Source organism: Pagrus pagrus (genome assembly GCF_965226575.1).
Source record: "Pagrus pagrus genome assembly, chromosome: 15".
NCBI lineage: Eukaryota > Metazoa > Chordata > Actinopteri > Spariformes > Sparidae > Pagrus > Pagrus pagrus.
The window spans coordinates 3,913,279-3,928,921 of record NC_140199.1 but is presented as its reverse complement, the minus strand read 5'-3'; the positions used below and the strand labels follow the sequence as shown (position 1 = coordinate 3,928,921).

Sequence of the window (15,643 nt, the reverse complement as noted above, 5' to 3'; positions counted from 1 at the left end):
AAAGATCATCCTGGAAGATCAAAAGTCATAAACACAAGAGAGAAAATAATTTAGGTCAGACTTATAAAACGCATCACCAGTGTTCACCTTGTTTCACCTGGTACCAGGCACAGGACAGAGTGAGTGACGTCAGCGCAGTGAAACCTGTGACTTTTTAAATCTGGATCGGTGACCCACATTGGATAAACTATCGTGATTGGCCCGTTCCAAATCGGGGAAATCTGTCGTGCGTGCGTGGCGAGATGCATCTGCCTGGGGCTGAGCAAATAAACATGTGCTCGCAGATTTGTCAGGCTAGCAGCAGTCGATGGAAACTAAAATTGCTCACCGACGTCTTTTGGAAAAATTCTTAAAATTTCTGCAAAATATAGATGAAAGTGTGTGTGTGGATGGACGTGTAAACTGCTGTTGATTTTAAATGTAACTTTCCACTCAGTCGCAGCAGTAAAATGACCAAACAGAAGGACAAAGAGAGACGTATAGAGAAGAATGGACTGGGAGCTGGACCATTGTGTCCTAATACAATATCTGACTTCCTTTAGATGCCAGACACCACAAACGCTCACAAGCACATACTTAAGAGTTGAATAGCAGGCAGCCAGGCCCCAAGCCCACTTCCTCAACTGCAGATATAGACGATGGACAGAGGGAGGGAGGGAGGGAGGAGGAGGCTGGTATAAATTTCAGTCTCACATAAACTTCAGTTCAGTCCTCAGGACACAAACTGCTGTCATCTGTCTTCTGCTGGACCGACTCTCACTGACAACTCAACCGATCGAACTCGACTCAGAATCTGTTCGAACATTTGCTCTTCTGTGTGTCTGACTCTCTGCTCAGAGCCTGAATCTCACATTTAAAAACTTTAGTTGGAGTACAACACAAATACTTTAAACAACTGGAAGACACCTGGACATCTTCTGCTGCTGGCCGCTGAGGATCGGCGGAAGGCGAAGAAGTGCTGTGTGCTCAAAGGCACTTAAACAGTACCTGCTGAGGAGGAAGAGGAGTTTAGCGGCCGCTTTAACGGCTTTATCAAGATTTTCTCACGCCAACTACAATCTCCTGCTTCTGTTTCCTAAATCAGGTAAAGTGTGTGTGTGTGTGTGTCCGTCAGGTTGATCCTGTAACACGACTTCCTGTAATTTTCAGCTAAAATCGCTATTTTTTAAAAATGATTTGGGTCAGGATCATAATTTGATTACTATCAGTTAAAATTCCTCTGAGACAGCGAGCAGGGAAATTTAACTGGGTACATTTACAAGTACTGTCGTGAAGAACAAATATGACATCTCTGCATCTCTGAGGCAGTTATTGTACTCTTTATCAAAGTATCTGACAGCTTTAGTGACTGATCAGGTATTTAAATGTTCCTTTATGGGTTCTTAAGATAAATAAAACAATTTTAAATCCTCTTGGATTAGCTGGAAAATGCACCGTTGCAAAACCGTAAAAAAGATAAAGACTTTATAGATACACAGTTTTCAAAGCACAGTGATGCTGATGATTTTTACAGACTGATGCTGCAGATTAAACAAGCCACGAGTATACAAAGGAGATAAAATGATGCAATGGCAGCAGTGATATTAATCTAAAAACATCAGATATGACAGGGAACAACTTCCTGCAGCAACAAGTACTTTTACTTATGATTGTCAATGTGGTTGATAATACTTCAGCATTGTTTTGAATGCCAGACTTGTTGGCCAGAAATTGTTTTCCAAAATGCATCATCTCGAAATAAACAAAATAACTCAAAAAACAAACTTCTGGCTTGTTTATAAAAGACTTTTAAAAACTTTACTGAGCCCAAACTTACAAACCTCCTGGTTGTGTCCAAGTTTGGAGTAAAAGGTGGAAACTTTTGATTTATGCATTGGTTTTGTTTCTGAATTGACTTCCCTGCTTTGAATTAATGTCTCAATTTTTTTTCTCACCATTTCTTATCAAGATGACCTATTAATACTTTGTGGAATATTAATAGTGTAAGTCATAAAGAAAGATTAATATCGAAGTCAAAACATCCTCAGGTCTGAGTGATGTCAACGGTCATTCATTTATTACTGTAAACCAGCAGAGGAGAGTGTGTGTGTGTGTGTGTGTGTGTGTGTGTGTGTGTGTGTGTGTGTGTGTGTGTCTGTGTGTGTTATCAGGACAGGATGCAGAACAATACTGAGTGCTGGATAATGGGCGCATACACACACACATGAATGCAAAGGTCAGGCGAAAGTCTATACAAGGAAGTAATATTGTTATTAATGATGGTGGGAGCACTTGTGAAAGACATAAATACACACACACACACACACTTGGGTCACTTTTGGGGAGATTACATTGACTTATATTCTTTTCCTAAAGACTTATCCTAACCCTGACCTCGACCGCTGACCCAAAACTCTGCTTTTTATTCAATGAGGGACTCGGCTTTTGCCCCCGGTGTCATCAGCCCTCCTGATTAACTTGAGTCTAAAATGAAGGTGGCCTAAGTCATACCCACACACACACACACACGCAGACACACGGTTTGTTCAAAGCCTTTGGGTTTCACAAAAACAGGAAGGGAGGGGTATTTAAGGGACATTTGAACAAATGGAAGAGACTGATTGAGACTGACCGATAGGACTTTAAAAGCTTTAATCACCCAAATGTGCGGGTTTATCTGCTCCTTTTCATCGTGTTATGACGAATTGTACAATGAATCACCAATTCAGTTCCAAGACTTTAAGGCCTTTGCACAGCAAGTCCGTTTTTATCGTAGTCTGTTTTGTAATCCGTCACCCGATGAAAAATCTTGCACACTGAATATGATGCATTTATTTTTTCCATTCATGAGAAATACAAGACAAAATGAAGTTGTTGAGCAGTGAAGCTGAGTTTGTGGTCCTCTCACTTCTCGAAAAAATCAAAATCAAAATAAAATACTTGGTCCACCACCTCCTGAAAACAATACATGCAACCTTTATAGTCCAAACAAATCCCCTAAAACTATAACAAGTTCTCAACCCAATGGCAGGAATACATGTTAGCTACAGTAAGTAGGTTTCTACAAAACCACATGCTTTTGCTTTTGCTTTGGTTAGGTTTACATACATCGACCACTTGGTAAAGGGTTAGAAAAACATCATGGTTTGGTGGAAAGTATCTGTTTTGGTCTCCACGATCACAGATGGAGATGGTTCAACTTCCCGACCAAAAAGGTTTTGGTCACTAGAAAAGAGGACGAAAACTTCTGTAGGTCTCCTTTAAAGAAAAAACACCCAGTTTTGACGCCACAAAAGCAGATTAAAATTTCTCCGAGTGTCCTTACAAGTATCCAGTGGTGTGACAAATGTTGAGGCGACTGAGCCACAAAAGACTAAATAAGGCAGTTTCTTGCATTGAAAATCGTGTTTTTCTGCACCAAATATTAGATGTTGCATGTCAAAGTTTACCTGAAGAACGAGAGAAGCATTATTTAAAAAACAAAAACTTACTTAAAGGATTGTCTGAAGTGATCTAACAGTATGTCATAACTCCAGGAATATTCCTTAACGTCATAAATACCAAACATGAACATCACTGGAACGTACCGGTCAGATTACTGCGACATTTACCGAGCATTTTCTCTCAGGACAGAACACAAACAGAAAAATTGTTGTAACATTGTTTTTCTATATTGTTTATATGGTGAACACCCAAACTTCTACAGTAGTCTTGTTAAGTAGTCTACAGTTAAAACAAGCAGTAGTACACACTGCATACATAAACATACTTATTCATATCCACAGTGACAGCGAGGGACAGAGACAGACTGTGTGTTTACAGTCCACGTTGAGTTTTTCCTTCCCCCAGAGACAGACGGAGGGGAGTGTGGGAACCGAGAGTGAAGCTAAACTAAGACATGGGCACAGACATTTTTATTAATGGGGTCGTGGGCCTGGTGGGGAGAGGGTCACAGAGGTCAAGATAATACAAGACAACACACACACACAAACCACAATCCCACACCAAGCAGTCATGTTACAGTAACAGACTGTATACACTAGTCCACTTCCATCCACCAAACTTCATGCAAATTTTAAACAAATCTGCCGCTAATTAGTGAAAGAAAACTGAAATAAATTTGGAGATGTAAAGTACAATATAACACGTTAAAAGGTGACGTATATTCAATGGTGTTTGACGGGTTGTTTGCTTTTCCTCTGCTAAAAACGTTCTTCTGAGTTTTGTTGGAAGGAATTCTGGGAATGTGTTGAAATAACTCACTGAGGCAGAAGAGAAAGTGGATGCACCAAAAACAAATCTTGTTTTACACAAAATTAATCCCAAAATGTTTTGAACACACAAAATAACGAGGATACACACACAAAAAAAACATTGTGTCTTAATTAAATTACTAGTCACAAATTTTATCACAATTTGAGGTACTTGTACTCAAGGGTTAGAGTATTTCCATTTTGTGCTACTTTATACTTCCTCTCCACTACATTTTGGAGGCGAATATTGTACTTTTACTCTACATATTTTTGATTACTTAAGTTACTAGTTACTTTGCAGATTGCATGCAGTGTCAGAGCCAAAGTAGCACAGTTTTAATCAGAAAAATGACGAATATCAAATCCAATTATCTGCCATGATGATAACTGACACATAGTTTACAGTAAATAACATGTATATATGTTTAATTTACTTTTAATGTCAGATAATTTAAGTATTTTTACTCTATTTTTACTCGGGTAGTGTTAATAACATTATTTGAATGAAAAACTTTGCTTTAATTGTGACCCTTTATATTAAATGTATGTAATAAAATTAGATGGACAAGTTACATGTAATTAAAGCTCTTAAAGTCGGTATTAGAGTACATCGATTCACTTCATACATGCAGCTTTTTTCAAAATCTTTTGTCGAAATAAACCATGAATGAGATCACGAGAAGCCTAAACTCAACAGATGACCCCTGACCCCGCTGCAGACATTAAACCTGCGTGCGCTCTCTGTTCCTCAGGTGAATCGTGAACCTGCAGAGCTAACAGACAATCGCTGGACGAGCTGAAAAATCTGCGCTGAGCTTGTAATCAGTCATGGCAGACTGGAGCCTGCTGGGAAACTTCCTAGAGGAAGTACAGGAGCACTCTACCTCAGTTGGCAAGGTACGACACACAAACACACTCACGCATGTACACACTGCAGTGCACACACACACAGCGTGCCAGCCAGCGCGGCACCAGTCTGACTTCCTGCGCACATGCTGGAAGAAGATAAACAGACGTAAACACGCTCTGTTTGTTTGCATTGAACAACCGCTGAGGAAATCATCATGTAATTTCTTAAAGGTGGAAAATATCTGAGCTGAGACACGACGGCTGCAGGTAATGTGTCGTATTTATGTAATAAAACTCTAAAACAAGGCTGTCAAAGGTTTGATTTGGCCGACTGGATGTTTCTAGCTAAAACAAAATAAAATAAAAAAATATTTGATTTAAATTTTGTGAGTTCAGAGGCTCTTAAAATATCATTCAAATCATTGTTTGTCGTAATCGGAACGTAGCGGGCAGTGTAACACTTCAGGAAGTCAGTCACTTAAGGGAACTTGGTGCCATTTTGCATGTTGACAATACAACACAACACAACACTGTACGATTGGTGTTTGCTTTTGGCCCGTGTCCAGCCTGCTCAGAAAACAGAACAGGAGAGGACAGACATCATACCGCGGAGGGAAAGTGAACCACGCACTGTTGGAGCACAGCCCCAGGATATAACGTTAGCAGTTAACGTTCCTGCAAAACCAAAGATACGTCGAGGATTGACATTTGTACCAAACGTGGCATGTCATGTTCACGTTACACGTTACACGTTACACATGATATTTCCAGCTGTTTTTGTGGCGACCAAAGACGGCTATCGTTCTGTTTTTGTATTTTTTGTGGCGTGTTTTTTAAAAAGGAGACCTGGGGACATTTCCAGACTTTTTTTGTTGTGACCAAAACAGGAAGGCTATTTTAAGCCAAAGCATGATGTTCTCTTAACTCTAACCAAGTGGATTTTCTGCCTAAACCTAAGTGTTATGACGAGAGAGAAATAGAAAACTGAACCAAAACAGATGTAAAAATTCAACATAAAGAAATATATCTGTGGTTCTGCAGAAACAGCTCAGTTGGCAGAGCGTGCGACCCAGGCAGAGGCTTTGTCCTCGCTGCAGTGGCCCAGGGTTCAAATCCAACCTGCGGTCCTTTGCTGCATCTCATCCCATTTCCTGTCACCTCTCAGCTGTCCTGTCGATAAAGCCATGAAAAGGCCAAAACCAAACAAAAAACCTACATCTCCATCAGGTGGACTCACTCCCACACTCTCCCAGTGACTGGAGGCGTCCACCAGCCAACGTCTCTGCGACTTGAGTATAAAATCAACACTAGAAACAGTAAGATACACAATGAACAACTGTTATCTGATAACTTGATACCTCACATACCTTTGTAGCAGCAATCGTCTCTAATCGTCTGTATTTATTAAACAAGGGAGACCCATTGTTTAATAAATACTGAAAAGTACAAAACGTAAGCCAACATTACCAAAAGGAAAAAAAAAATGATGAGGAAAACTACAGGTTTGGCTTTGCAGAGGCACAAGAAACACTGAGGGAGCACATGAAGCACAGTAAATGTGAGCGTACTGAGTTTGTTGCCCTCAGCACGCTACAATTAATCTCAAAATAAACTAAAATAACATGTAACTCTCAAATAAAACAACAATAACTATTCATGGTGTCCTGAAATCATACTCGAGAGTCCCTAGATAATTTCTCATCATGCATTTATTTACTTTTAAGCCATTTGTACCATTAATTTAAACTTTATTATCCCTGCATACTGAAACAAGACACCTGAGCAACATCTGCAGGCGAGACCAACAACTGTAATATCAGTAAAGCACAAGTCTGGCAGATCATCTTCCTGCAGATCTACACGCACGTTTTATTACAAAAACTCCTCATTACTTCATTATTTCCACACGTTATCTACTATATTTCCATAGTGTTGTTTCTGAGGGTTTGATTCCTTGTGTTTTTGCTCCACAGGTGTGGCTGACCATCCTGTTTATCTTCCGTATCCTGGTGCTCGGGACTGCAGCCGAGTCATCGTGGGGAGATGAACAGGAAGATTTCGACTGTGACACTGAACAGCCCGGCTGCGAGAACGTTTGTTACGACCGAGCCTTCCCCATTGCACACATACGATACTGGGTAATGTATACAGTTTATAATCTTTACTTGCAGCCATTGTTCTCCTTTCATTTCAGAACTGAAGATTAACTTTATTTCTCAACAACATGGCTCCTGGATGAGATATCATGTCTCAAATCTGTTGGTATAGCCCTTTAACTCTGAGCGTCACTAACCTCTGATTCACCTGATCTCCTCCCAGGTGCTCCAGATCGTGTTCGTGTCCACTCCCAGTCTGATCTACATGGGTCACGCCATGCACACTGTCCGCAGCGAGGAGAAGAGGAGGAGCAGAGAGGAGGAGGGAGGAGAGGGTGGAGGGAGAGAGGACGACCCAGGAGGAGGTGAAGGAGGAGGAGAAGTAGAGAAACGGGGGAGGAAAGAAGAGAAGGATGACGGGAAGGAGAAAGGTCTATCGGCAGGTCGAGTGCGTCTGAGGGGGGCGCTGCTGCAGACCTACGTACTGAGTATCCTGATACGGAGCATCATGGAGGTAAACTCAGATGCTAAATTGCATTGTGGGTAATGTAGGCGCCAGCTTTTTAAAAGCAGTCCACACATGTTCATGGTCATTTTTTTATTCCAAACATACCTCTTCCTTTTCTTAACCTGGCGCCTACATAACCCACAATGCAACTTGACTGTGTGACATCACCGTTTCCACCACTGTATAATATGACTGCAGCTGTCTGTGATTGGACGTCCACACAGGTAGTGTTTCTGTGTCTCCAGTACTTCCTGTATGGAATCTTCCTCCATCCTCTGTATGTCTGCAAGGTAAAACAAGAACTGCACATTATTTTTAATAATTTTTACAGATAAAACATGACATCAAGTCCTATATATTCATATTCTCGCTTGCTTTCTCTCAGGCCTGGCCGTGTCCACATCCGGTGAACTGTTACGTCTCCAGACCAACAGAGAAAAATGTCTTCATAGTGTTCATGTTGGCTGTGTCGGCTGTTTCTCTGGCCCTCAGTGTGCTCGAACTGCATCACCTGGCCTGGAAACACTGCTGCAGGTACGAACTCTGTGTGTGTGTGTGTGTGTGTGTGTGTGTGTGTGTGTGTTTGTGTGTTATTCTTGAACACATTCATGAGAGTCTGAAGGAGCATAACAGTGGCTGAAGCCTTTGATCAGACCACAGTGACCCAACATCACTGCAGGTGTTTTCCAAATCTGTGTCTGACATTCAAGAACAAACAACTTGTTTGTACTGAGCCAAAAACCAACACAGGATGCGGTTTAGATGGATTACAAGTGCTGCAAAAAACAAAAGGCCAGCTTTAATAGCATTAGCTGAAACTAAAGAGGAATACAAAACTGAATGTGGTACAAACCATTATGAAGCTCAGGGAGCACAGGCAGGATTGAAGACACGAGACGCAAACCAGAAGAACTGACAAAGAGTAAGAGGCTTAAATACACAGGGACTAATTAACAAATGAAACGCAGGTGAACAGGAAAAAAAGGCAGGAAAACACCAAGAAAGGAAGAGATTCGATGAGGAGGAAACAAAATAAAACAGGAAATAACTGAATTGAGAACCCAACATTATGATGGTTTTATCTGAGAGCTCTGTTGAAATAAATAAAAAACAAAAGCTGCCTTTAAAATGGATGAAATCAATCTTTACACGAGGGGGAGCTCCACTGATTTTACACATAAGAGCCAGTTTACCCATCGTGAGAGGGACTATTCAGCCTGTGAGAGACCTGTTGATGTTATCAGGGTCCTCTCGATTAGGTTTGGAGACCTAACAGAAAGCCTGTGCTACAAGCTGGGGATGCCGCGGCTCTGCTGCATCAATTTTACCATTGTTTAATTTAAAGTGGCAACAGACAACGTTCCCCCTGGTGTTTTCCGAGTGGTATTATTGATAGTGCCGCTGTTAACAAGACAACTGGCTCGTTTCAGTTTTAGGAGGGTAAAAACGTGAGTTTATTCAGTCATTGAGTCTCCGTTAAAAATGGATCAGTTAACCTTCCAATACAAATGCAAATGGTTTCATGATTCCTTATCCATTACATTGTGAAATCAACATTTACTTCATAATGATACGTTGCAGAAGAAAATGTGTCTACTGCCAGTTTAATAGGCTAAAAGATGCAGTAAGCTACTGCCTGCTACTCACATTCAAAATGAAAGGGTCACATTTCTTGAGTCAATGTGTATAAATGTCTTAATGTGTGATTTATCACAGGAATCCCAGTAACCTATTTGAAATGCATTAACTGTATGTTGAATACTTGAATAATAAAGATTTGAAAAGACCAGTGGTGAAAAAGTACTGAAAATCTGTAGTACAGTACAGTACTTTACTCAAATATAGCTCAAATACAAGTAAAACTACTGGTATTAAAATAATACTTCAGTAAAATTATTCTGCTCAAACATTACTCAGAGTATTAGTTATTTCTAATGCTACTGTTCTGCTCAGTGGTCATGGTCACCTCTCCAAACCTGCTGCAAAGCATTGTGGGAACTTTTTGTGTTTTTGTTGACTTGTTTGTAGTAAATGCAGATTACTCGGTGTGATGCATATTTAGGGATGAGTACCCAAAGTACACCAAACATGACTTGATTACATTAATCTGAGTAGCTGTTATTAGTAACTTCCACCACTGGAAAACACATTATGTTTATGTCAAAGTCCCACTTAACTTTATATGTAATAATTGAAAAAACACATAAGGTTTATGTATACGTCTGCATTCATTTAATTGAATTAGACTAAGGTATTTAATTTATTCACACTAACTCAACATGATCGAAAAAACTTTGCATTACAAAGCACGAGGACACAGGCAGCAAACGCAGGCTACAAGTGACAACGATGAACCAACAGAGAGCGAGGGGAAAATACAGACTTAAATACTTATGAATAATTAACTAATCGAACGCAGGTGTACAGAGAAAAAGGTGGAAAAACAGACAAAGACAGGAAGTGGAAAGTAAAACTTGACACATCACGAAAACTAAAAACCCAAAACATGAGGTGATTTTTACATTTTTGGGGCGTTTCTTTTTTTAGACAATGTCAGTGAAAATGCCCTTGTGGTGTTGTGGGATTGAAAAATAGGGATTTGTGTGTGCGCTGTGTGGTGTATGTGGGTATTAATCCTTTTTGTATTAGTCCTGTAGAAAATCTCCCACAGAGAGAGTCCCACAACTATTTTAGGCCTTCAGTGATTCAGCATTTCGGGAGTGAAACATAAAGGCCAAACTGTGCGAGAAAACGCCCCGCAGGCCTGAAATGTGACTTCCCACTTTTTCTGGGAATGAATGGCCGACTTCAATAGTTTTGAAGATTAAATCAGACAAATCATTGTTTCACAAGCTCTCTCTTGGGCACATGGTTCAGTTTAAAACATCTTGTTTACTAATCTTTTTCTTTTTGGTGACATTTTATCGTTCATGTGTCTGAACCTCTTCGCTGCAGGCGGTTCTTCTTCGGAAGGAAGGACGTCACTCCCGCTAACGCCTCGCTGGCCCGACAACTCTCTCTGACTCCTCCACCGCCGTCAACACCGCCTCCAGACTTCAACCAGTGTGTGATTGGCTCCACGCACTTCCTGCCCCTTCCTTTCCCCAACCACCGCCTGGCTAACCAACAAAACTCAGAGAACATGGCCACGGAGAAGCACAAAATGGCCGCCGCCGTGGAGGAGGTGAGTCTCCTCCAGATGAGCTGCTACCCGCCCGGTTGGCAGGAGACTAGTAACAATGAGATCCAAGATGGCGGATACCTGATGACCGACACTAACTGCTACAGCCCCGGCAGCAGGGAGATCAGCTGCCCTCAGATCCAAAATGGCGACACCGACCGGCTGTTGCTTTGCCCGAATGTCTGTCAGAAGGACAAGCGAAGACTCAGCAAAACCAGCAGAACGAGCAGCCGAACGAGAGCAGACGACCTCGCTGTTTAGAAAGAACGGACGCCCCTACTCCAACACAAACTAAATAAACATATCTGATATATAATACAGATATAGCTTCTGATTTAACAGAGCGTTTGGGGTGTTGGGAACTTTTTGACCCCTCGAGCCACCAAAGATCAACCTGTGGACTGAGCCTAAACTCACTGATTTACTGGCTGAAATAAACTGTTGCTGCTCTTAAATTCTTGAAGTAACAACATCTGAACTTTGTTATGATCACTCGGCACCAGTGAACAGTTTTGTTTATCCTTTTTACTGTATAGTCTAACTTGCTTTGGGCTTGTTTGAGCGCCTGTTTAAGCCCAGTTGAACGCAGATTCTCGTTCCCCTGTTTCATCAGACATGAACATGAATCACAAATGTTTTGATGTTCATACCAGCATGTTTTTACTGTTTTTCACTTTTTTAAAAGCTTCGTTTTATGTCTCTAAATGTCCTAAATTGTGTTTTTGTGACATAGTAGTCACTTGAGTTTCTGCTGCACTCTGTTACGGTCATGAACACATCTACACTGAAGCCTACTACAGTCTCTACAATCTGATATGAAGGTTGTGTGTTTTAAGTTTTTCCACACATCATTAGGGGCTCACTATTATCAGGATAATTTTTAATTGTTGGATTTCCTCTATTGTACTTTTATATTTATGTTCCAGTTAAAAAATGTGAATGCTTCATGTTTAAAAAGCTTTAAAACGATGCGAGCCCTGCTAGAGTCTGTACACTGGACTTCTGTTTATACGATGGACATTATGAGTGGAATCAGTTTTCTTTTCAGTTCATGCAGCCATTATCTGTCCATTTGTACATCCTCGATTCCTTTCCTTGCGTCCTCTCTACGCGTCTTAGTCCTCCCACAAGAGATGCGAGTGGAGAAGGCGAGGACGAGACACGAGGAGAGAGGAGACGAGGCAACAAAATGAGACATGACGTGTCACAGCTGCATCATCTGTCCATTGTTATGTTCTTGTATTGTATTTTATTATCTGTCAGATGAGCAGAACAGTGTCAATGACAACTTATATATTTACTTGTGACATAAATATAAAGGTGAAATGTCAGTAAAAAATGCAATTTGTTGCTGTGGTCACGCCTGTTTTATGTCACCGGTGCAACCGGTAAAACACCTTCGCATCCTCACTCCTACAAGCCTTCACTCTCCTTGAGATGCATGTTCGGGGAATTAATGCATCCTTCAAAATGGCGCACTGAGATCGATTTTTGTGTCACAGGCTGGACGGAGGATTAAGGACACGAGGAGACACAAAATACGACCCAATCACCAAAATAAATGTTGTAAATCTTAGTTTCTGCAAACCCCGATATCTTGAAACTTTATGTTTCTTTGACAACGCTGTGCTTAAGGTGTGTTTTTGGTTTAGCCATGAAAAAACACTTATTCCTTATGGTCAGGAAAAGATAATGTTTTGGCATAAAGTACCTGGTTCTGTTGTCACTAACACGGCTGTAAATTGTTCCGATATCTGCTTTTCTGCCTTTTAACACTGCTGTAAAATGTCTGAACTACTCGTTAAAAATATCCAGTGAGTTCACGCTTACAATGATCAAGAGTCCCTTCTCCTCCTGACGTTAAAGTCAGCTCATACACATGAACCTGAGTGTGATATTACACTTATTGTAGGAGATACTTTGGAAGCATACACATTAAACATATCTGTAGATTGCAGAAATCGACAAATATCGACATTACACTCTGGTGACTGGGCTGTTCATAGTAGATATTTGACTTTTAATTGTGGGGAAAAATACAGAATAAGACGAGTCAAACATTAACAATGGCCTAGTCAGCCATGACAGCGTGTCAGTGAGCATGAACAATACCAGCACCCTGACACTGAAGCAGATGAATTGAATTCAGCCATCATTTATTTTATTTGCGCTGATGCTTTTATTATTATGACATGTTAACATTTTTCAACATGGACAGACGCTGTACAGATTCGGCCCAATCAGTTGTGATTACACCGGCAGGCTGATAAATCAGCTTAAAGATCAACAATCTGCCTCTACGCTGATCAGATGGATTTCTGGCTTGTAAAGAAATGTTGGTCAAGTCTCTTGCAGCTGAAGCAGTTTGGCGGTCTGAGTTCTCACATGACTACTGTACTAAAGATTTTTATCAACTTTAGCAAAGCTTGTAAATATTTATGTCTTACATGGCTTCAGGTCATGTTTGATATTTACGATGTAAAAACCGGATGATAACATCAGTACTTTCTGCTCCAAAACCCACTGAGAGAGCAGCTGACAGTGCTGCAAAGCAACAGTAAACATTCTAGCCTCGAGGCTAACGTTAGCTAGCATGCTACTGTCGACAGAAACTTAAAATCTCACCTCCAGTTCTCGCTCAAGAATATTAAACCTGTGTTGACAGCGTCGCCCAACTCATCAAGACTTGTTTTACCTTCTGCTTTTGTTGGATGCACCATGTCGATCTCCATTTTGTTTATGTCTGCTTCCGCTGAGGTCACATAAGAGGGCTCATGTGTGAGCCTGTTTCGGTCTGCAGAGCCATGAAGCCAGAGAGCTAAACAGAGCAGGGTTTACAGTTTATTCAAAATGTGTTAACATTGAACATGTCGTGTGTCCAAATTGCAAATTAAACAATGCACATCCTTGTATCCTCAACAACAAACCTGCCAAGTCAACACAGTCTCACTCCCAGCCGGATTTAATTAAGTTCTACGTCATGCTTGGTTTGAGACACGGTGAGATTTTGCTGTTCTTGAGCACCGTGGATGACTTTGGGTACTTTCATGTCTCTTATTTGTCATTGTCCAAAAATCTCTGTGAAGTATGACGGAAAAAACATCTCATCAAGATTATCAGATGGTGTACATCCACCCTAGTGAGATTCCCTGGCTTGCCTAGCAGTCAGCATCAGGGGTGTGTGTGTGTGTGTGTGTGTGTGCGTGCATGCGCGTGCATGTGTGCGCATTTACCTCATCCCAAGAGTTTATAAGTTCAAAGTAATTCGTATCAGATTGCAAAACATAAGTTTTTCCATTTGTGTTAATACAACAAATTGGTTATTATTCTCTTTATGAATAAACGTATTAACACATGATTAAAATTACTGAGTCTGTCTCCTCATGTTGATTGGTCAGTCTGAACTGGTAAAAATGGCCAATGTGTTTGGCGGTCCAGGTCATAAAACTAACCCAGGAGTTCCACTGGTTGCATGTACGTTGCGGAGCGGTTTTGCTCCGTCATCCATCAACCCCCACATGCATTTTGAGGGCAGCACGGCGCAGCACAGTCACGCGCAACCGCAGTTATATATATATGTCATTGACACAACAACAAGCAGACAAAAGGTTAGTGTTCCCAACCGAAGGATTAGAAGAAGTGCTTGGATTTTTCTCTTTTTTGACATTTTCATGCTGGCGTCAACATGGAGTGTTTTATTATGAAAATTAACCAGATGTCATGTTGCCGTTGCAGTGTTTGACTTCCTGTCTGCTCTGTGCTGAATTCAACTGAATTGATGCACCGTGCACCGGCATCCAGGAAGGAATCGAAGCCTTGCGTATCTGCTACAGAAGGGTCCAGACTGCCGGAGCTGCAACATAGTAGATACGCAGCGGAGCCAGTGGAAGTACGCACATAAACTAGAGTGAAACCTAGACGGACTGAACGTGGATCTGGTTGAATTCAGGGGTGAGAAACGATAGAAGTGCGAGACATGAAAAATATCCACAGTGATAAGCATGCGTACACGAAGGAGGATTGCATGGGGCCGTAAGGTAAGATAAGGATACTTATGTAGAAAGATAGACACCTGTAATGAATGTATCATATGTCTGGATACAAAAGTAGGTGGCTTTATTTAGTGTAATCCTGAAGTAAACAATAAAAGCAATAACAGCTTGCTTCTTATTTGGGAAATGAAAATATACTATATGTACTCTGCAAGTGAGATTGTGATTATAGGCTCCTTTTGACCCTGGGCAGTGTGTTTTTAATTGGGCATGTGAGACAACGGAGTGCTAAATATTATTTACAATAGCATTTATTATTTATTATCAGTGGATGAGAGAGTGGCTAGGTCTGGGAGAGTTTTAGTCTGTGTATGTGTGAATATTTTGATGTTGTGTTGCTTCATGTGCTGTGTTGTGTGTGTATGTGCGAGTATTTTGATGTTGTGTTGCTTCATGTGCTGTATTGTGTGTGTATGTGTGAGTATTTTGATGTTGTGTTGCTTCATTTACTGTATTTTGTGTGTATATGTGAATATTTTGATGTGTTGCTTCATGTGCTGTATTTTGTGTGTATGTGGGAATGTATGTATGTATGTGTGTCTGTGTGTGTGTGTGTCTGTCTGTGTGTGTGTGTGTGTGTGTGTTTTAGAACATTGAGATCAAAGCACAGATCAAAGCAGAACAGAACTCTACAACCTTAGAAGTCCTTTCATGCATCACCACTGTTCCATTCTACAGAGTTCATAGAGGGAGAAGCTCCACAGTGAACCTCATATCACTCCTAG

The 15,643-nt window shown here is 40.9% G+C and overlaps 1 protein-coding gene across 1 annotated transcript; it reads left to right on the top strand.

The window, feature by feature from the left end:
* The first annotated feature begins 739 nt into the window (after positions 1-739).
* LOC311270658 (gap junction alpha-5 protein-like) lies at positions 740-12,215 on the top strand. Its single transcript, XM_084375706.1, has 7 exons — positions 740-1,084; positions 4,985-5,129; positions 7,055-7,219; positions 7,401-7,691; positions 7,910-7,975; positions 8,071-8,219; positions 10,641-12,215. Exons 2-7 carry the CDS (start codon positions 5,061-5,063, stop codon positions 11,125-11,127), a joined length of 1,227 nt encoding a protein of 408 aa, XP_084231832.1. The 5' UTR covers positions 740-1,084; positions 4,985-5,060; the 3' UTR covers positions 11,128-12,215.
* Positions 12,216-15,643: the final 3,428 nt, after the last annotated feature.

Coding starts and splice junctions, on each gene's coding strand:
- LOC311270658 (XM_084375706.1), top strand. CDS start 5,061: ATGGCAGACTGGAGCCTGCTGGGAAACTTCCTAGAGGAAGTACAGGAG. Junction 7,692..7,909: donor TGATACGGAGCATCATGGAG/GTAAACTCAGAT, acceptor ACGTCCACACAG/GTAGTGTTTCTGTGTCTCCA. Junction 7,976..8,070: donor ATCCTCTGTATGTCTGCAAG/GTAAAACAAGAA, acceptor GCTTTCTCTCAG/GCCTGGCCGTGTCCACATCC.